Raw genomic sequence first — 21,968 nt, 5'->3', positions numbered from 1 at the left:
TCCATTTCTTTCCTCCTCTAAAGATTGTAATTTGTGTCAGGGGATCTCATATTTCTACAATAGTAACGATTATAAAGGTAACATTCTCTTCAAATACAGCTCATGTTACACAGTGATTCTTAATTCCAACAATGAGGGTGGAGGTGGTGATTTATGTATGAGGTGGTGACTTATGTGTTATTAAAAAGCACCCCCATATCCTCAGTGAGAATCCTTGGTCTACTTTGATACCCTGAGGATCTCTTACTACTTTGATATTTTTTGTTTGGTATTTTTACTCAGCATTATTTCAGTGAAGTGAGGATTTGCCTTCATAGGAAGATAATACCTTAAGCAAATGAAAAAGTAGTTGAGAAATTCCTTTTCATGTGTAGCTAGATGCCAGGGAGCATTTTTTTCTTGGCATGGGGGTGCATGGGGAGTTTTGATGAAAAGAATGGTGAAAAGACAGAGTACTCAGAGCCTAGAGGAGAGGTGATTGGGCTGTATGGGAGAAAATGGATTAAAGGGAAGATTAGTGGAACTGAAGACAATCGCTATTTTTCTCATGGATCCACATTTAGCAGGCTGTGACTTGGCTTCTTCTGGGGCCACCTGCTGGCTGTTAATAGAAACTGCTATCTTTATGCTGTAAACTTGTCACGTTTCCAGCCTCATCTACCCTTGTTATGAGACCTGGCCCCACCACTTGAGTCATATAGGGCTATCTGAGCCAACTCATCAAAGTCATATTAAGTACCATAAGGTCCTGGAATTTTATCTGTGAAAACCTAATAGTTCTTCTCTGCTAAGTCGTTTTAGTCGTGTCCAACTCTGTGCGACCCTGTAGACGGCAGCCCACCAGGTTCCTGCGTCCATGGGATTCTCCAGGCAAGAGCACTGGAGTGGGTTGCCATTGCCTTCTCCATCTTATGATACATAAATAGTTACAAATAAATTTTGGCAGCTGCAAATATGGAAGGCAAAGAGACGGGAAATGGTTACAGTTTGCTGTGACCCACTCACAGGATAGATGAACCGAGTATTACTTTTGTTTAAAGAGTGTGATACGGACCAAGATATCCATAAAGTTCTTATTTGAAGTAGTGTTTAGAATTTTGGGTTCAGTTCAGTTCAGTCGCTCAGTTGTGTCCAACTCTTTGCAGCCCCTGGACTGCAGCACCCTGTCCTTGTCCGTCACCAACTCCCGGAGCTTACTCAAACTCATGTCCATTGAGTCGGTGATGCCATCCAACCATCTCATCCTCTGTTGTTCCTTCTCCTCCTACCTGCAATCTTTCCTGTCATCAGGGTCTTTTCAAATGAGGCAGTTCTTCACATCAGGTGGCCAAAGTATTGGAGTTTCAGCTTCAGCATCAGTCCTTCCAATGAATATTCAGGACTTATTTCCTTTAGGATTGACTGGTTTGATCTCCGTGCAGTCCAAGGGACTCTCAAGCATCTTCTCCAACACTGCAGTTCAAAAGCATCAATTCTTTGGCATTCAGCTTTCTTTATAGTCCAACTCTCACATCCATAAATGACTACTGGAAAAACCAAAGCTTTGACTAGATGGACCTTTGTTGGCAAAGTAATGTCTCTGCTTTTTAATATGCTATCTAGAAAATCCCATGGACGGAGGAGCCTGGTAGGCTGCAGTCCATGGGATCGCTAAGAGTCGGACATGACTGAGTGACTTCACTTTCACTTTTCACTTTCATACATTGGAGAAGGAAATGGCAACCCACTCCAGTGTCCCTGCCTGGAGAATCCCAGGGATTGGGGAGCCTGGTGGGCTGCCGTCTATGGAGTTGCACAGAGTTGGACATGACTGAAGCAACTTAGCAGCAGCAGCAGGTTGGTCATAACTTTTCTTCCAAGGAGCAAACGTCTTTTAATTTCATGGCTTCAGTCACCATCTGCAGTGATTTTGGAGCCCCCCCAAAATAAAGTCTTTCTCTGTTTCCATTGTTTCCCCATCTAATTGCCATGAAATGATGGGGCCAGAGCCATGATCTTAGTTTTTTTTCACGCTCCTCTTTCAGTTTCATCAAGAGGCTCTTTAGTTCTTCTTCACTTTCTGCCATAAGGGTGGTGTCATCTGCATATCTGAGGTTATTGATATTTTTCCCAGCAATCTTGATTCCAGCTTGTGCTTCATCCACCGCAGCATTTCTCAATTTCTCATGATGTACTCTGCATATAAGTTGAAAAAGCAGGGTGACAATATACAGCCTTGATGTACTCCTTTCACTACTTGGAACCAGTCTGTGGTTTCATGTCCAGTTCTAACTGTTGCTTCTTGACCTGCATACAGATTTCTCAGGAGGCAGGTCAGGTGGTCTGGTATTCCCATCTCTTTCAGAATTTTCCACAGTTTGTTATGGTCCACACAGTCAAAGGCTTTGGCATAGTCAATAAAGTAGAAGTAGATGTTTTTCTGGAACTCTCTTGCTTTTTCGATGATCCAGAGGATGTTGGCAATTTGATCTCTGGTTCCTCTGCCTTTTCTAAAACCAGATTGAACATCTGGAAGCTCATGGTTCATGTACTGTTGAAGCCTGGCTTGGAGGATTTTGAGCATTACTTTACTAGCGTATGAGATGAGTGCAATTGTGCAGTAGTTTGAGCATTCTTTGGCATTGCCTTTCTTTGGGATTGAAATGAAAACTGACCCTTTCCAGTCCTGTGGCCACTGTTGAGTTTTCCAAATTTGCTGACATATTGAGTGCAGCACTTTCACAACATCATCTTTTAGGATTTGAAATAGCTCAATTGGAACTCGTCACTTCCACTAGCTTTGTTCATAAGAGATCTTAAAATTGAAAATGCTAAGGATACTTCTTAGGCCAGACAGTTAGATTTGAACTGAAGAGATAAGATAATGCTGCAGGTCAAATTATGATTTTGAGAAGAGATAGGCATATCATTATCTGGGGAGCTGTGCTGTTCATAGACACAGAGGCTCCTCGAGCGACAACTCCAGACCCCCACCCCTTCTAAGTGCTGACTTAACCTCTTTGGCCTCTTTGGCAGGTGCTATCAGTAAATAAGGCTTCCTAGGAGTGTCTCAGAGAAGGCAATGGCACCCCACTCCAGTACTCTTGCCTGGAGAATCCCATGGACGGAGGAGCCTGGAAGGCTGCAGTCCATGGGGTCGCTGAGGGTCAGACATGACTGAGCGACTTCACTTTCACTTTTCACTTTCCTGCATTGGAGAAGGAAATGGCAACCCTCTCCAGTGTTCTTGCCTGGGGAATCCCAGGGACGGGGGAGCCTGGTAGGCTGCTGTCTATGGGGTCATACAGAGTTGGACATGACTGAAGTGACTTAGCAGCAGCAGCAGCAGGAGTGTCTGCTTGATCCATTCCTAAGAGCAAACTTCCAAGGACTACCTAGGCCCCATCCTTATTTTGTCATCATCTTCATAGTGTCCAAGTACTCAGCAATGAAAAACAATAAACAAAACAATGTGTGATTTTGTGTTAAGCTGCATTTGTAGACAGAAGAGAAGAGTGAAATCATAGTGCAGAGGACCACTCAGAGATAGCCTAAATAAAAGTTTTGCTTGAGGGAGGTAGAATTTAAGGAAAGATAAAAGAGAGCATTTCTCAGGTTCTGTTTTTGTGACTGTTAGTTTTTACTCATGGCTTGCATACTGAAACTCCTGGATGATTGATGTCAAAAAAGAAATAAGACAAGGTTAGAAGGAGAAAGGCGCTCAGGCATATATTGGGACAGTATGAATTAGAGCAGCCAATTGGCTGTTAGGAGACTTACCAGCTGAAGGGAGATTAGGAATTACAAATTTCATTAATAGAAGCCTTGTTATGCAGTAATGACCCCCTGCATATCCCATCCCCCAATTAACAATGAAGAGATTGTAGTCAGTATACACTTACAACAAATCTGGGTATAGCTGGTAGCCAGTACTTCTCCTCAAAGTTTGACTTGTTCCCTCAAATTGTTATACTTCAGAAATATTCTAGCTTTGGCATCCAGAGTTGAGCTTCCTTAGATGCGGCGTACATCGTGTTCTCGCCTTTGTGCTTCATGTAATATGATGAATCTGTTGTCTAATGCATCTGCACACAACACTGTGTACTCAGAGACAAGGCCAAAGAAACAGCATGGGTTGGGAGTGGTTGTGCTTTCACAGTTTTCTCTCTGAGTTTCAAAGTGAAAGTCGCTCAGTCATGTCCGACTCTTTGCGACCCCATGGACTACATAGTCTATAGAATTCTCCAGGCCAGAATACTGGAGTGGGTAGCCTTTCCCTTGTCCAGGGGATCTTCCCAATCCAGGGATCAAACCCAGGTCTTCCGCATTGCAGGCAGATTCTTTACCAGAAGACCTTTGAGAACAAGCTGGGAATGCAGCAGAGGTATTTCAAAGTCCCCTGGGAATTTGCCCTTTGGAAATAAAAATTTTTTTTACTATTTTACTCCTCCACCAACTACTAGTATGATTTTGGGCAAATTATACAGCCTGAGGATAGCTAATTACCCACACTTTACCCTGGGCCTCTGGATCTTCATCTGAAAAGTGGAAGGACTAGGAAAGAGGATTCTGAAGTCCTTCCACCTCCTAAGATTTGAGAATTTAATAATTCCTGAGTAGTAAAAATCAGATTTTTTTTGATCCTAGGGTAATGGGTTTGTGCAGTGATATGTATTGTCCCTCAAATGGGAGATTTGCCTCACGCCTAGTGTATGTTCCCAGGTGGAGACTTGGCAGGCTGGTAAAGCCGAATGTAGTTTCCTTAAGAAAACTAGAAACTAGACCAAGCCACCTTGCGCATGTTCATAGGCTCCTATCATTTCCACTCATTCATTTATTCATTCATTCAACAAACATTTATTGAAGGTCTGCTATGTGCTAAGTACTAATATTTAGAACCTGATCTATGGCTTTTTATCCATTTTCCCTGAAACTCATGTTCTTTGACAAAATAGGCAGACAGCAGCATAGGAAATGTATATTTAATCCTTCTCTTGAATGGTCAGAACTCTAAAGTCAAGTTTTCTATAACAAAATGTAATATAAGCACAAATGTAATAGGAGCCAGGGAAGACAGTAGGCACCATGTGAAAAATACAGGGAGGGAGTTAGAAATAAAACATCTTTTCTATCAGGGCTTCAGTTCTCAGGGCCTCATTTCAAAGGTTCATTGCCCTTGATTTTGGAAGTCTCTGCTTCAAGGAAGTTACATGTTTTTGTTGCCTTAATTTGAATTTTGACGAGGCAGAGTCCTGAGATCTAAATTCAGAGTGAGAGAACTTAGGATGAAATTCAGGCAGCTCTCTCACAGGACTTGGTTTGTAGAGTAGGAAAAAAAAGAAAAGGCAAGTGGAAGCTCCAACCAGCTGAGGGTAATCCCATCAGGAATTCCTGGTTGCCTGAAACTGAGTTCTGGCGCTCTCTGCTGAGGCAGCAGCCAGAGAGACAGAAGCTAATGCCTAATTTTAGGAAGCAAACAGGTTTGTTTGCTCCCCTCTTTTCTAGATGCTTTCCTCTCTACATCAGAGTTTCTTAATCTCAGCACCACTGACTTCTGGGGCTGGATAATTCTTTGTTGTAGATGGATCGCCTGTACATTGCAGGATGTCGAGCAGCGGCCTGGGTTCTGTCCACTAGATGCCAGCAGCACCCCCAAGTTGGGACCACAAAATTGTCTCCAAAATTTTCGAATGTCTCTGGGGGTGGCACAGAATCACCTGTTTGAGTCCCACCGCTCTAGATGCTGGTGAAAACTGAGGTGATCACTGTCTGATCAGGATATAAAGAAGAAGCCTCAAAGCTTGTGATGACATAATATCACACATGGTCAAGATGAGAGGTCCTTTCCCTGGACCATTCAAGGATAAGCATCATCTGAGAAGTAAAATAGCATTAGTTTGTTTTAAAAATAAGATGCTGACATAGTTTAGAAAAATCAGTGTCATCCAACTACATTTTTTATGTTAAAATTATGATCATTTTCTACATTTTTTTCTTGGCATTTGTCAGGTGGGAGGAGATGCCAGGGCATTTTTGCATTTTAATGAAAAGTGAATCATTTGACCCATCATTAAAATGTGTGTGTGCATGCTTAGTCACTCAGTCGTGTCCAACTCTTTGCAACCCCATGGACTGTAGCCCTCCAGGTTCCTCTGTCCATGGGATTCTCCAGGCAAGAATACTACAGTGGGTTGCCATTTCCTTCTCCACAGGATCTTCCCAACCCAGGGATCATACCTGGTCTCCTACATTGCAGGCAGATTCTTTACAGTCTGAGCCACCAGGGAAGCCACTAAAATGCAGCCACCTCTAAACTATGAAGTGGCAGCACATTATCAACCTCTAACTGAATCTACTACAGTTTAATTTCTGGATTATAAAACATGGATATAGTGCAATCAGAACTTTCTAGAAACTTCCTCAGAGCAACATCACAGCAATATAGCTTAAGATTCAGAGACAAAAGAGATGCAATATCCCATTATCTCACTCCTTGTGTGGGAATGGTGAGGTCCCTGGGATATGGGGATACACTTGTCCCACATGCATTTTACTTGGTAGTATTAATACACTTCTCTGGTTCAGATGAATTATTTCTCAACTTTTAATATATGTCTTTGAAGATAAATTTATCTTGTTCATATTGAAGTCTTCTGTGGGTTGCTTTTGGCTTCTTTTTGCTTCTTGATCTTATTTGTTCACTCCTGAGTTCTAGATGTGAATTCATTTCCCCCCAGAAATATAAAACTAGGTCATATCTTGTGGTGAAATAGTTCTGCAGATTCCTGGGATTCTGGAAATAATAGCAATAAGATACCATTACAGCCATTCAGCAAACACTTATCAAACACTGAGTCTCCCTTCCACTGTATGAGTATATTTATTGTTCAGAAATGGATTTGTTTTTCTGTATTTTTATGATATTCTATTGAGGCCACATGTGTCATGGGTCACTAGAGGCAAGGAGATGACTTGAGTCTCCCCTTAAGAAAGGGGATCATCCTCACAGCAAACAGGAACTGAGAGAGGAGCTATGGGCAAGCTCCTAGATGGAAGTAGAAAGATGACTTCTATCTGAGTTCTCAAACAAGGAATGTGTGTGACCTAAAGTGTCATGATCAGTTATAATCTGCATCTCAAGTAATGATCTCTTCATTTATTAAAAAAAAAATGATTTAAGGTTATCCCCTATAGTTCTAGAGAGAAAAAAATGAAGCTGTAGCTAACCAGGTGACAGTATATAACTCTTTGCATACTGCATATGAACATATTTTCATGTATGTCTTATTTTATTTAAAAAAAAAGATTGCAAATCACTGCTATAAAGGAATACAAGATAAAGATGAATAGGCTATACTTTATAGGTCAGATTATCTAGTTGTAGTATATTAAAGCTCAATTACAGTGTTATGAGAATCAAGGAAAGAAGAAAGGGTTCCTTCTAATGAGATCCTCAAAGGATAATTTCCTCAGAGGAACCTCCCTCCAGTGACAACCACGGAGTTTGGAAATGATGGAAATTGGTAGGTTTCCTTACAAAAAAATCTCTTCTGTACACTGCACCGTAGTGTTTGGAGAACAAGAGAAAAAATGAAAAGCAGGTCAAGAGATCCCCAGCCAAGATGGTGGAGTAAAAAGGCCCTGAGCTCATCTTCTTTCATGGGCACACCAAATCACAGCCATTTGCAGAACAGCCATTAATGAAAAAGACTGGAATCTACCAGAAAAGATCTACAACTAAAGATGTAAAGAAGGAACTACAATGAACAGGTAGGAGAGGCAGATTCATGATGTACAAGTCCCTACTCCAAGGTGCGTGACCCACAAACTGGAGGATAATTACCTTGCAGAGGTACTCCCCAAAGAGTGAGAGATCTGGCTCCCCAGCCCAGGGGTCCTGCACCAGGAAGATAAGTCTCCAGAACACTTGGCTTTGAAGGCCAGCGGGGCTTACTTTTAGGAGAGCAAAAGAGCTGGGGAAGAAAGACTTCACTGTTAAAGGGTGCACATAAAATCTCACATGCTCTGGAACCCAGGCAGAAGCAGTAATCTGATATGAGCCTGGGTCAGACCTACCTACTGATCCTGGAGAGTCTCCCAGAAAGGCAGGAAGCAACTGCACGTCACCCTGGGAATACAGCTGCTGATGGCAGCCGTTCTGGGGGAGCTTCTGTCATGTGGACACTGACAAACACCAGTGTGAGATTCTGCCTGGAGCTCATTAGCACCAAGACCTGGCCCCACTCAACAGTCTATAAGAGTCACCAGTGCTCGGATGTCTCTGGCCAAGCAACTAACTGGGCAGGGACACAGCTCTGCCCATCAGCATACTGGCTGCCTTAAGATTACCTGAGACCATAGCTGCCTCTGGATGTGGCCTTACCCACCAGAGGGCCCAGGACCTAACTCCATCCACCAGTGGGCAGGTACCAGACCTAGGATCCCCTGGGCCTGGATGCTGCCCTTCAGGAAGCCTGTTCTAGCCTCTGGGCCAGCTTCAGCCACAAGGGGGCAGACACTACATGCAAAAAACCCCGCAATCCCAAAGCCTGCAGACTTAGCCTGCCTACCAGCAAGTCAGACCCTGCCCTGAGAACCAGATGGGCCCCAGCCCTGCCCTCTGGCAGGCCAACACAAACTTTGAGACACCCAGACCCTGGTCCCAACTGTATCAGGAGTGCCCCCTCCCCCTCCCCCAGCAATCCAAGACCAGCTCTGGACCCTGCAACCAGATTCCAGGACATGGCTTTGCCCACCAGTAGTTTGGCACTGACATCCCTGCTGTCACTCACCAGACATTACCAGAGTTCCTTGGACCCTGACTCCAGCCATCCATGACCCAACACTAGCCCTGGGTCCCCCTAAGGTTCCATAGTCAGCTGCCTCTGTAGCTCGCAGCCTCAACTCATGTGGATGGCCTGGATACCAACTGGACCAGGGGCCAAGCAGGCCTACTAGCCCTCCCACATAGACAGCCTGAAACAACAGCAGGACCCATACAACCCTCATATAAAGTACTCATATAAAGAGCATATCGTTTGGGTGATGAGAGGGGAGTGTGCTGTTGGGACACCTAAGAGGTCTCCTACAATATAGCACTTCTCCAAGGTGGGAAAATGTAACCAACCTACCAGATACATAAAAATACAAACAACTTAGCAAAATGAGGTTACAGAGCAAGGTGTTCCAGACTAAGGAACAAGATAAAACCTCAGAGAACAACTGAGTGGACCTAGGCAGTCTACCTGGGAAAGAATTCAGGGTTGTGACTGTAAAGATGATCAAAGAAATAGGGAGACAAAGAGCAAGAAGTTAAAAGTTTTTAACAAAGAGAAAATATGTAGAACAACCTAACAGAGATGAAGAATAGAATAGCTGAAATGAAAAATATACCAGAAGGAATCAACATCAGAGCAAATGATGGATGAGTGAACTGAAAGACAGTAGTGGAATCACTGATGCTGAACAGAAAAAAAAATGAAATGGGAGTTTAAGAGACCTCTGGGACAACATCAAGTGCACTAATATTCATGTTACAGGGGTCCCAGAAGGAGAAGAGAGAGAGAGAAAGGGACTAAGAACATATTTGAAGACATAATAGCTGAAAACTTCTCTATTCCAGAGAACGAAATAGACATCCAAGTCCAGGAAGTGCAGAGAGTCCCATACAGGAGCCAAAGAGGAACATATGAAGACACATTATCATTAAAATGGCAAAATCTAAACGTAAAAAAAAATTAAAAGCAGCAAGGGGAAAGCAACAAATAACATACTAGCAAACTCCCAGAAGGCTATCAGCTGATTTTTCAGCAGTAACTCTGCAGTTCAGAAGGGAATTGCACAATATGTTTAAAGTGGTGAAAGGGAAAAACCTACAACTAAGAACCTTCTAGCCAGTAAGACTCTCTCATTCAGATTCCATGGAGATATCAGCAACTTCACAGGCAAGCAAAAGTTCAGCACCACCAAACCAGCTTTATAAGAAATGTTAAAGGAACTTCTCTAATTTAAAAAGAAAAGGCCAAATCTAGAAACATGAAAATTATGATAGGAAAAATCTCATAGGTTAAGGCAAACATAAAGGTAGGAAATCATGTCATGCACAAAGCTAGTAGGAAGGCTGAAAGACAAAAGCAGTAAAAATTATCTGTATCTTTAGTAAGCAGCTAAGGGATACATGAAACAATGAGATGTGAAATGTGATATCAAAACTGGTAATCAAGATGGGAGGAGAGCTCAAATGCAGAGTTGTACTTTGAAATTAAGAGATCAGCAACTTAATACAATCATGTGTATATTTTATTGGTATTTAAAAGCCTCATGGTAACCACAAACCAAAAACTTAAGCTAGGTACACAGAAAAGTAAAAGGAATCCCAACATAATACTAAAGGTGGTCCTCAAATCACGAGAGGACAAAAGAAGAAGGGGGCAAAAAAGCCTTAACAAAAGGACCCCCAAGCAATGAACAAAAAATGACAATAAGAGTATACATATCAATAATTACTTTAAATTTAAATGGACTAAATGCTCCAATCAATAGACATAGAGTGGCTGGATGAATAGACCTGTATGTATGTTGCCTACAAGAGACTCACTTCAGATCTAAAGACATACAGGGACTGAAAGTGAGGGGGGAAAAAGATATTCCATGTAAGTTGGAATCAAAAGAAAACTAGGGTAGCAAAACATATCAGATGAGATAAACTTTAAAATAAAGACTGCTATAAGAAGCAGGGACACTATATAATGATCAAGGAATCAATCCAAGATGAAGATATAACGATTGTGAATATATATGCACCTACTGTAGGAGCTCTTAAATACATAAAGCAAATATTGATGGATGTAAAGGGAGAAATCAACAGTAACTCAATAATAGTAGGGGACTTTAAAACCTCACCTACATTAATGGACAGGACATCCAGATAGTATAAAGTCTCCAATTGATCTAGTATGTCATTTAAGGCTAGTGTTTCCTTATTGATTTTATATATATTCATCTAACATTTCATTTGAAAGCATCAGAATACATATTCTTTTCAAGTACACATAGAATATTCTCCAGGGTAAATCACAGCAAAGCAAGCCTTGGTAAATTTAAAAAAATTGAAGTCATGTAAAAACATCTTTTCCAATCACAATGCTATGAAACTAAAAGTCAACTGTAAGGAAAAAAGACTGCCAAAAAAAAAAAAAACAACCCCACCAAAAACCCACCATGTGGAGCCCAAAGAGCATGCTACTAAACAACCAGTGAGTCAATAAAGAAATCAAAGAGGAAATTAAAAAAATGCCTGGAGATAAATGAAAATGAAAACACAATCCAAAAATCTGTGCAAACAAAAATCTATACAACAAAAGCATGTTGTTTATAGCAAAACAAGCTTAATTCAGGAAACATGATCTGACCTGATCACCATAGCAGCCCCAAAAGAAAGGGTTTCCTCTAATTTAATTATTTGCGATTTTTGTAATCTTCGCAATTTTTATAGTATCCATGTACTACCTTTATCCACGTATACAATATTATATTTTTAATTCAATCAGTATTTTTTAAAAATAAATGTAATTTTTTTTTTTTTCCATACTCAAAAAAGCAAAGCAGCTAACAGATTTTTGCCTGCCCTTGAGGACTTATCTAGGCAAAGAATATATGTGTCTTAGAGAGTATAAGATATTACAAATTATACAGGCTCACCAAGGGGATGTGAAATAAAAGGACCATTAGGAAATGGGTGAAGGAAGCGTGGACCTGAATTACCATAGAGTAGAGGAGATTTCCAGGAGAAGGCAATGGCACCCCACTCCAGTACTCTTGCCTGGCAAATCCCATGGACGGAGGAGCCTGGTAGGCTGCAGTCCATGTGGTCGAGAAGAGTCGGACATGACTGAGCAACTTCACTTTCACTTTCATGTATTGGAGAAGGAAATGGCAACCCACTCCAGTGTTCTTGCCTGGAGAATCCCAGGGATGGAGGAGCCTGGTGGGCTGCCGTCTATGGGGTCGCGCAGAGTCAGACAGGACTGAAGCGACTTAGCAGCAGCAGCAGCAGCAGAGGAGATTTCCAAGAAGGGAGAGAGAGGGAGCAAGGACAGAGAGCAGTGGTAGATAGCTAAGAGAAGGAGGAAACTTAGGAAGAAAAACTTAGCGAATTGTGACTGCAGAGCTGAGGACTTTAACTTTGATGTGACAATGCCCTGAGAGTCACTTTAGGTTGCAGAGTAAAGGAATGCTATAATGAAAATAGCATTTGATTTTTTTTATTCTGGCACCTTGTTTCCTATCACCTGGAAGAGAGGAAGGATAAGTACAAGATTTTAGAACTAGTTGGGGCATAAAATGATGAAGCTGGATTAGGGTAGTCTGAAAGACATGGGCAAATACTGTACAGCTAGGTATCAAATTGACCTGAGGACAGATGGGGGACAAAAATAGCTCTAAGGTTGTGAGCCTGGTGCATGGTGGCAGTCCCCGGAGTAATGAGGTTGTGTTGACTGTAACTTCATAAGCTCAGTGGTATGCAAATCTTGCATACAGAAGAATATTTAGAAAGAAATGTCCTACCAATAATTAGAGCCAAAGGACTGAAGGGACAGTGGGAAGTCTCAGCAGGAAGGCTAGTTGGTGAGTGCTTTGTCAAGTCTCTGGTCAACGGGGGCTCTGTTGCGGGGTGGGCACTGCTGGGTGGGGCGAAGCTACTTATGTGATTATGCTCATGTCGTGTTTCTTTGTGAAATTCAGAGTAGTGAGTCAGGGCCAAATATCTCTTTCGCTTTCAGTAAGATGTTTTCCTTCAAGGATGACTCAATAAATGAAAAGGTGTTTGAATTTATACAAATACTTGAAGTGTATAGAGTTGGTTTTCCTGTAAGTCTGTCAGTGAGGTCTATACTGTTTGTTAACAAGTGCTTACCTTTTACAATAGCAGTGGAAATAGTGCCTACTGCCCTGACATTATTAATGTTTCTCTCTGAGGCTGATGCTGGGGGCTGCTTGATTCTTGTTAGGGACACAAGCACGAACATACACAGAGGATCCCCAACACCATTTGTGATTCATCTCACCTGTCATACGAATGACTTTGCATGTTTCTGTGTAACCAAGGTATGTTATTTTAGCGTCAGATAAAAGCAGAGCGGCAAGAGTACCCAGTCGATGGCAGAAGAAGCAGAGACACGCAGGGAAGCCTTTGAGTTCAGCAGCTGTAGGTGACTTCGCCTTTTAATCTCCGAGTCTGTAAAGGAAGAGAAAAAAGTTCAGGATCAAAGAGGAAAAGGTGATGTCTTCTTCACATGGCTGGTTAACAAAGAAAAGTACCCCTAAAACAGAACAAGTTGTTCCTAATATAACTTGTGCCCTAATTTGAGGGGGGGAGGAATTTTGTAACCCATTCTCCACCTTTCTGTAACTGGTTTTAAAGCAGAGCTTTCCCTTTCTTGAGAGATGTTCCATTCTCTCTTCCAGTCCAGTGAGCACTCAGCCAAATGAAAAACGATGCCAATAAACAGATTGCTATTGGTTACCAAATAAAAAATAGGCTAAACCAACAGCCACCGCCAGTCCTTGGTTTCAGACACATTGTTTTCCCTCTAGACAGTGACCTTTACAGGTTCTGTGTCATTTGCTTTCATCACAGCACTACCAAGTAATGAGAAAATATTGTTCTCATTTTGAAGTAGAGAAAGGCCAAAGTGAAGAATTAAATTATTCTTTACTCTATCTTCTCCCTAGACAGTCCAGTGTCATTTAGTTCATTTCAACTCTGACACTTAATAGCTGTGTGACTTCAGGCAAGTTTAGGCAAGTTAATCTAATGTGTCTCAGTTTCTTCATCTATAAGATAGGGCTAAAATAATAACTTCTTAGGGTTCTTATGAGGATTAATGAGTTAATACGTATAAACACTTAGAATAGAACCTAGCCCCATAGTAAGCACTCAATAAGTATTAGCTATAAAAATAACAGTAACCCCACTCAAGCCTAATAAACATTACTTCCATTAAGTTGATCATTTCTAAATCCACCTCCTTAGCCCCAATTCTGTCCTAAATTCCACATCTGTATTTGTAATTATTACTGTATGTCAGTTTAAAAATGTAATATTCAGCAAATATTTTTGAGTGCCTGTTGTTTGAATTCAAAGGAGTCCAATAAACACCCTCTCCCCCACTGAGCTCTGAACCAGTTAAAGAGTAAGATGAAAAAAGTGAGGCAACTGGAAGACTAAAATCACCTTTATTCCTGATAAAGCTGATAATAAAGAACTATGCTTTGTCTGCAGGGAAGTGGGCTGCGGGCATCTTAAGACCGGGGCCTGCTTTCTCCCGCAAGGGCAAATCCTGCCCCTGAAAACTGATGACTCAGAGGAGCTAATTTCTGTTTAGCTAGAGAGAAAGGAACATAATTCCTTGTGTTATAGAATAACACAAGCAGCTTGGCTCTTGTGTTGAGCTACTTATGCTTCCCTTAATAAACTCACTGATCGGGTGAGTTAATTCCTCCTTCTCTGAGAAAGAGTGAAAGAGGGGAGAAGAGAGAGACTAGAAGGGTTACACGGTAGTACGGGACTCTTCCCGTGGAAGAAGTCTGTGGCGTAGGGATGAAGCAGCCTCCCCCAGACTTGTCATGTGCTGGGTCATGTGCTAAGCACTGGACGTCTCTGCATTTGTACACAGTGGACACTTTCAACACAGCATCTCTAAAATCTTACCAAACACGTTGGTTTTCCTACATTTTCATTATCGTTGGTTTTGGTAGCATTACTAACCTTCTAAGCAATCTGGGTAGAAATATCAGACCCCTTTCAAGTTATTCCTCCTCTTGTCCCGCACATTTGTGTCACCAAGGCTTGTAGATTATTTTCTTCATTAACCTTTGATTCTTCCCCCTTTCCTTCCCATTGTCACTGCCCAAGTTAAGATCCTTGTAATTTCTCCCCCAGACACTGATATAGGCTCCTGACTTCATGCCTTTCTAGTCTATTAAAGTCATTTTTTCCCCCTTCAAAACCCAGCTTGAACTCTTTCTCGTCTATTGAGCCACTGTACTCTAATAACTCTTTCCCCTAGACACCACACTGATTAACTTCTCTTATGACAACTGTGCTATTCATCTTAGTGTTTCGTAGGACTTACAGATTGCTTTTCATGTGTTTGGCACTCAGTAGATACTTGTTGAATGAATGACCCCAGTTAGCAATAAGAGAACACAGGATATAAACCCCACAGTCTCTTTCATTGTTTAAAAACTTACCCTGCGCACGGTAAAAAGGAGTTATGTTAGTTTATGTTGATTTTTGAGCTATGTCACGCTTCTAAAAGTTGTGTATAGTCCTACTACTGGTATATGGAGCACTTGTTCTAATGTATCCGATAAGCATGCACTGAAAAAGAAACTGCTCACTGAATAAAAGCTGTGCTCAATTTCTGTGGTTTGTTCAGTTATTGCCATTTCTATTAGGAGCATTCGTTATATAGTTTGGAGCATTTAACTGAGGTCTAAACTGAGATACTCTTGTTAACACTCATTGTTTTAAATGCCTAACACTTTATTCTCCCTTCTCTTCTGGGAAGGCCTTTCATCCAAGTACTGTCTCATTGGTCTAAGTACAGGTAGCTGACCAAAGTTGAGCCTTTCTGGGAATGTAGAGTCAGACTGAGGGACTGAGCTTCCGTCTAGTTACTCTCTTGAGTGAAAGAGACTTTTAAAGGTAAGAGCTCTTGGCAACCATATTTTTCCCTGTTGACTAAAACAAAAGAGAGTAAATTAGACAGAATTTACTAGAGAATAAACTAGAAATGAGAGACAAAGAATACCAATGGAATTTAAGTTCTTGGTTCCAGCTGTTCCTAAAGTCATACTGTACTTCCTGACCTTGGTTTCATGAGATATCCTAATACCCTTTTAGCTTAGGCCTGAGTTGATTTTGTTTTGTGTTTTGGCAACTAAAAGTGTTCTAATTGGTACAGTCATCAGTTTGTTCCACAGGATAGTGGAAGAACTCTCTTTTTCTCATGTAGATGATTTTTTAAATTAGATACTGCTATACCAAAGCAATGCTTCTGAGTTAGACAGGGCCTCAGAATCCTAAACACTGCTCTCCAGGCAGTAAGAAGGCATACAAATGAAAACTAATTGTCAGCTTTGCTCTGTAGGCCATAAATACTGTTTTGTATTAGTTTTGTTCTTACATAATACAGTCTCAACTGGAATTGTGATTGGGGTCTCAGGGAAACTTTCTGTGCCCTGGTACATAATATATCTGTTAATGAAATTAAACTTTAATTTATACTTGATTATAACCACAATAAACTCATACCACAAGTGTGAAGGAGCCCACCTGTCACTTTGATATCCCCTGTGGCTTTGGCAATGTTGTTTTCAATCATACAGGAGTAAGTGTTGTTGATTGTGACGTTGTAGAGTATGGACACAACCTTCATGGTCACATTCTCAGAGTTCAGCTCAAAGCTAGTGTTGGAGACTTCTGAGAAGTTGGCTCCCTGGTCAACTTGGGATGCCCAGACGACTGTGGGCTGGGGAAACCATCGGGGAGCCTCACATCGTAAGCTCTCCGAGCTGGCGTTATAGTCCACATTCACCTCTGGGATGCTGAAGGCTGCAGGTCAAAAGGACAGATGTCAAGGTTGGACGATAAGACAATGTAGCCTTTGAGGTGCTAGGCCTTACAACAAAGACACTGAAGTGACTCAGTACTTTCCCAGTGGGCTATGTATGGCTCATTGTATTATAGATGCAAAAAGTGATTTGCTTATATTATTGCTATATATCACAACATTCTGGTCAATATCACAAACTCCGAGGACCTATGTTCCAGATGTCATTGTTACACAAATAAATTTTTCCATGTAAGAGGAGTTCCAGTGATCATACAAAAAAATTTATTAGCTAGGGAAGTTGGGTGTTTATTTTCCCAGGCACCTGTGAAGCCTCCTGAATTTTATGTATTTTTCGGCCTGGAGGGTAAAGTTAGGGTGGAGAGGGAGAAGGAAGAAACAAAGAGCATTCACCTATCACCCACAGAAATTCCACACACAGGACTTGTCATCATGGAGATTTGAAGTTTGCTTGGGTAGAGATTGCCCTGGTATCCATGAATAAAGACAGGCATTTGTTTTCTTCTAAGATAATTCTCCCTGGGCTGGCAAGTACATTTTGAAATTAAAACTAACTTTCTCATCTATCTAGGCAGAGAGACACTTGTAAAAAATGTTAAGTTGTGCACTTTGGCCAGTAAATGTTTATTATGCCAAAAAGGCAGGATACACATTGTTAATATATTCAGCATCTTCCTTTGCCCAGGACTGTGCTAGTGTTGGTGAGAAGTGAAAGGACAGCTTTGCCATACCTTTAAAGAGCCTGCAGTGTAGCAGGGGAGACCAGACTTGCACACTTGGAACAGGTTAGGAATAAGCTCCCGGGAGATGATGTGGGAACCTGAGTACATGACAGTGACCCACCATTTACTGAGGGTGTGCTCTGGGCTGTTCACCAAATTCTAGACATTACTTCATGTGTTTGTCAAAACAGTCTCAGGTATATCTATTATTGTGACCACTTTAAAAAATAAGTTTTTAATTCTGGAATGATTTTGTTTATCTTTTGGCCACACACTGCAGCACGTGGAATCTTAATTCCCCAACCAGGGATCGAACTGGTGCCCCCTGCATTGAAAGTGTGGCGTCTAAACCTCTGGACTGCCAGGGAACTACATGGAATAATTTTAGATTTATAGAAAAGTTGCAAGGATAGTACAGAGGGTTCTTGTATACCCCTTACTCAGTTTCTGCTAATATTCCGCTAACATAACCATGACACATTTGTCAAAACTGAGAAACTATTAATATTGTTTATATATTACTATTAACTCCAGACTTCATTTGGATTTTATCAGTTTTTCCACTAAAGTCCATTTCCTATTCCAGGATCCCAATCACAATGTCACATTGCCCTTATTTGTCATGTCTTTTTAGATTCCTCTGGTCTGTGACATGTTCTCAATCTTTCCACGTTTTTCATGACTTTGACAGTTTTGAGGAGTACTCAGTTCAGTTCAGTTCACCTGCTCTGTCGTGTCTGACTCTTTGTGACCCCATGGACTGCAGCCTGCCAAACTTCCCTGTCCATCACCAACTTCTGGAGCTTACTCAAACTCTTGTCCCTTGAGTCGGTGATGCCATCCAACCATCTCATCCTCTGTCTTCTCCTTCTCCTCCCTCCTTCAATCTTTCCTGTCATCCGGGTCTTTTCAAATGAGTCAGTTCTTCACATCAGGTGGCCAAAGTATTGGAGTTTCAGCTTCAGCCTCAGTCCTTCCAATGAATATTCAGGACTGATTTCCTTTAGAATGGACTGGTTGGATCTCCTTGCTGACTAAGGGACTCTCGAGCATCTTCTCCAACACCACAGTTCAAAAGCATCACTTCTTCGGCGCTCAGCTTTCTTTATGGTCCAACTCTCACATCCATACATGATTACTGGAAAAACCATAGCTTTGACTAGATGGACCTTTGTTGGCAAAGTAATGTCTCTGCTTTTTAATATGCTGTCTATGTTGGTCATAGGTTTTCTTCCAAGTAGCAAGAGTCTTTTAATTTCATGGCTGCAGTCACCATCTGCAGTGATTTTGGAGGCCCCCCCCCCCAAATAAAGTCTGTCACTGTTTCCATTGTTTCCCCATCTATTTGCCATGAAGTGATATGACCAGATGCCATGGTCTTCATTTTTTGAATGTTGAGTTTTAAGCCAACATTTTCACTCTCTCCTTTCACCTTCTTCAAGAGGCTCTTTAGTTCCTCTTCACTTTCTGCCATTAGCGTGGTGTCATCTATATGTCTGAGGTTATTGATATTTCTCCTGGCAATCTTGATTCCAGCTTGTTCTTTATCCAGCCCAGCATTTCTCATGATGTACTCTGCATATAAGTTAAATAAGCAGGGTGACAGTATACAGCCTTGATGTACTCCTTTTCCTATTTGGAACCAGTCTGTTGTTCCATGTCCAGTTCTAAATGTTGCTTCTTGACCTGCATACAGATTTCTCAGGAGGCAGGTTAGGTGGTATGGTATTCCCGTCTCTTGAAGAATTTTCCAGTTTGTTATGGCCCACACAGTCAAAGGCTTTGGTGTAGTCATAAAGCAGAAGTAGATGTTTTTCTGGAACTCTCTTGCTTTTTCAATGATCCAACAGATGCTGGCAATTTGATCTCTGATTCCTCTGCCTTTTCTAAATCCAGCTTGAACATCTGGAAGTTCATGGTTCACATACTGTTGAAGCCTGGCTTGGAGGATTTTGAGCATTACTTTGCTAGCATGTGAGATGAGTGCAATTGTGTGATGGTTTGAACATTCTTTGGCATTGCCTTTCTTTGGGATTGGAATGAAAACTGACCTTTTCCAATCCTGTGGCCACTGCTGAGTTTTCCAAATTTGCTGACATATTGAGTGCAGCACTTTCACAGCATCATCATATTTTAGGATTTGGTGGCTCAGAGGTTAAGGCGTCTGCCTGCAATGCAGGAGACCTGGGTTCAATCCCTGGGTTGGGAAGATCCCCTGGAAAGGAAATGGCAACCCACTCCAGTATTCTTGCCTGGAGAATCCCATGGACGGAGGAGCCTGGTGGGCTACAGTCCACGGGGTCACAAAGAGTCGGACACAACTGAGTGACTTCACTAGCTCAACTGGAATTCCATCACCTCCACTAGCTTTGTGGTAATGTTTCCTAAGGCCCACTTGACTTCACATTCTGGGATGTCTGGCTCTAGGTCAGTGATCACACCATCGTGATTATCTGGGTCCTGAAGATCTTTTTTGTACAGTTCTTCTGTGTACTCTTGCCACCGCTTCTTAATATCTTCTGCTTCTGTTAGATCCATACCATTTTGCCCTTTATTGTGCCCATCTTTGCATGAAATGTTCCCTTGGTATTTCTAATTTTCTTGAAGAGATCTCTTCTTTACCATTCTATTGAGGAGTACTAGCTAGATATTTTGTAGGATGTCCTCTATTGGGATTTGTCTGATGATCTCCTCATGATTAGACTGAGATTGTGGATTTTGGAGAGGGAAACAATAGAAGTTAAAGTACCGTTCTCATTATGTCACATCGAAGAGTGCATGCAGTCAGCAAGACTTAATCGTAAGGTGTTACCGTTGGTCACCTGGCTGAGGCTGTGTTTGCTAGGTTTCTTTGGAAGCTGGACTTCACTAACACACCCTAAGTGTGGTGGTTGGGGGAGCAGGGAAGTTCTAAGCCCCACCTCTCAGAAGGGGTGAGATCTAAAAATATTATTTGGGATTCATCTATAAAGAAAATTTGTTTCATCTCACTCATGTAAGAATGGACTTGTGTATTTATTTTATACTTAGTTATAATTTAATACTATGTTGTTTATTCTGTTGCTCAGATCATTCCAGCTTTGCCACTGGAAGTCCTTTCAGTTGGCTCCAGTGTACCTTTGATGTGACTCTCTTAATCCCTATTTTAATACGGAGAAGCTAAGTCTCAGTGAGGTTACCTTGCCCAGGCCACTGTTATGTGCCCAGGTCTGTCTCTAGATCTGTGCTTCAAACCATTACATATACATGTCATGAGAGTTCCAGAAAAGACCTGTGCAGACTAACTTAGGAAGTCTCAGAATACTTTCTATCTTTCAAGGCTCCTATTAAATGTCAAATTCTCGCCATGTGGGCCTTCCCATCCCTTTACTCCCTATGCATTTGGATATGATCTCTGAATCCCCAAATCACTCTGTATTTTCTCTTCAAGCATTTAATACACTTTACCAATTATTATAGATTTTACACATATTTCGTATCTCTGCCCTGACCCTCAACTCTATGAGCTCTACACTATGAGCTCTGGCTCCAGAAGGGAGGACAATTATCTTTGTTTTCTTAATCATCTTTTTGCTCTTACAATATCTGAGTCCCTTGTACATAAATTCAGAAAATGTTAAATTTAGTTGGTAAGGAAGTGTGGATTTCAGGGGAGAAGGATTAGTGAGTTTATACGATAATATTATTTTGGTCAATTACCTTTGAACTCCTATAATGGTTTCCACTGCTGTGAGTCCCTGGAGGTACTGATTTCAGACTTGGGCTAGAGCCCACTTAGAATAGAAAAGTCTCAGACCAGATTATATATAGTCTTCTCTTACTAGCAAGACTGAAGGCTACCATAGAAGAGAAAGAACAGAGAGCTACTGAGGGAGAAAAATTATTTTGGAAAAATATTTCAGGGGATATATGAGAAAATTCAGAAGAGGCTCGAGTCCTGAACAAAAGATTTTAAGACTTAATATTATAATGGGTTACTTGTGGAGTTGGTGTGGCTCTTAGACAGCAAGGATGGCTGCTCACAGAATTCAGATGGTCTTTGTTGGATATGAGTCACTCGTGAGCTATTCACACTCTCTGGTCTCAAATATCTCCTGGCCCCTTCTTTCCCACTTTTCAAAAGTAACTTACCTCCAGTTTTATATTCGAGGTTAGCATTCCCCTTGCCCTTAGAAGTGATGATGTAACATTTATAGGTGCCAGCATCCGTAAGTTGTACATTTTTCAGCCTCAGAGAGGCATTACCAACTATTACTTGATCAGAAAACACTGCTGTCCGGCCTCTGAACATTTCATCCTGGTCTGACAGGACATCTTTGCCTTCTTTGAACTCATGGACCAAGCCCATGACACCTTCCTTCAGCCACTGTATCACGATATCAGCAAGTTTGATGTCAGGTTCAAAAGTGCAACTCAGGATGCCATCTTCCCCGATGTTCCCAGCTGAGGTGAGAGTGGTGACTGTGATGGAGCGTCTTCCTACAATTCAGGAAACAAGGGTCAGTGCCAAGGGAAGCTTTGGAACATCTACAGCCAAATCCTTCATCATTAAAAAGCCAAACAGTGACTTCTGTAATAAATTAGAAATATACAAAACAGGAGAGTCATGAAAAAAGAAAACATAATA

At 41.5% G+C, this 21,968-nt stretch overlaps 1 protein-coding gene and 1 long non-coding RNA gene across 4 annotated transcripts in view; one reads left to right on the top strand and one right to left on the bottom strand.

Moving 5' to 3' along the window:
- Window positions 1-21,968, top strand: part of LOC112445964 (uncharacterized) — a 60,405-nt gene that overhangs the window by 19,879 nt on the left and 18,558 nt on the right. The window lies entirely within an intron of this gene.
- The window catches only part of VTCN1 (V-set domain containing T cell activation inhibitor 1), a 62,029-nt gene continuing 45,008 nt past the window's right edge, over window positions 4,948-21,968 (bottom strand). The window contains exons 3-7 of one of the 3 annotated variants that reach the window (XR_009493881.1): window positions 21,473-21,820; window positions 16,322-16,600; window positions 13,047-13,216; window positions 11,743-12,269; window positions 4,948-6,772 (exon numbers count right to left, since the gene is read on the bottom strand). Coding sequence is in view for 2 of the 3 variants with exons in the window: in XM_002686121.6 (XP_002686167.2) it covers window positions 13,092-13,216; window positions 16,322-16,600; window positions 21,473-21,820 (752 nt within the window). In the remaining variant the exon portion in view is untranslated. The remainder of the gene's footprint in view (window positions 6,773-11,742; window positions 12,270-13,046; window positions 13,217-16,321; window positions 16,601-21,472; window positions 21,821-21,968) is intronic. The other 2 variants (XM_002686121.6, XM_010803132.4) reach the window with 2 other exon arrangements.

This window comes from Bos taurus, chromosome 3, assembly GCF_002263795.3.
Source record: "Bos taurus isolate L1 Dominette 01449 registration number 42190680 breed Hereford chromosome 3, ARS-UCD2.0, whole genome shotgun sequence".
In the NCBI taxonomy this organism is placed as follows: Eukaryota; Metazoa; Chordata; class Mammalia; order Artiodactyla; family Bovidae; genus Bos; species Bos taurus.
Note: the sequence above shows the minus strand (reverse complement) of the source record. Positions and strands in the feature narration are given on the sequence as shown.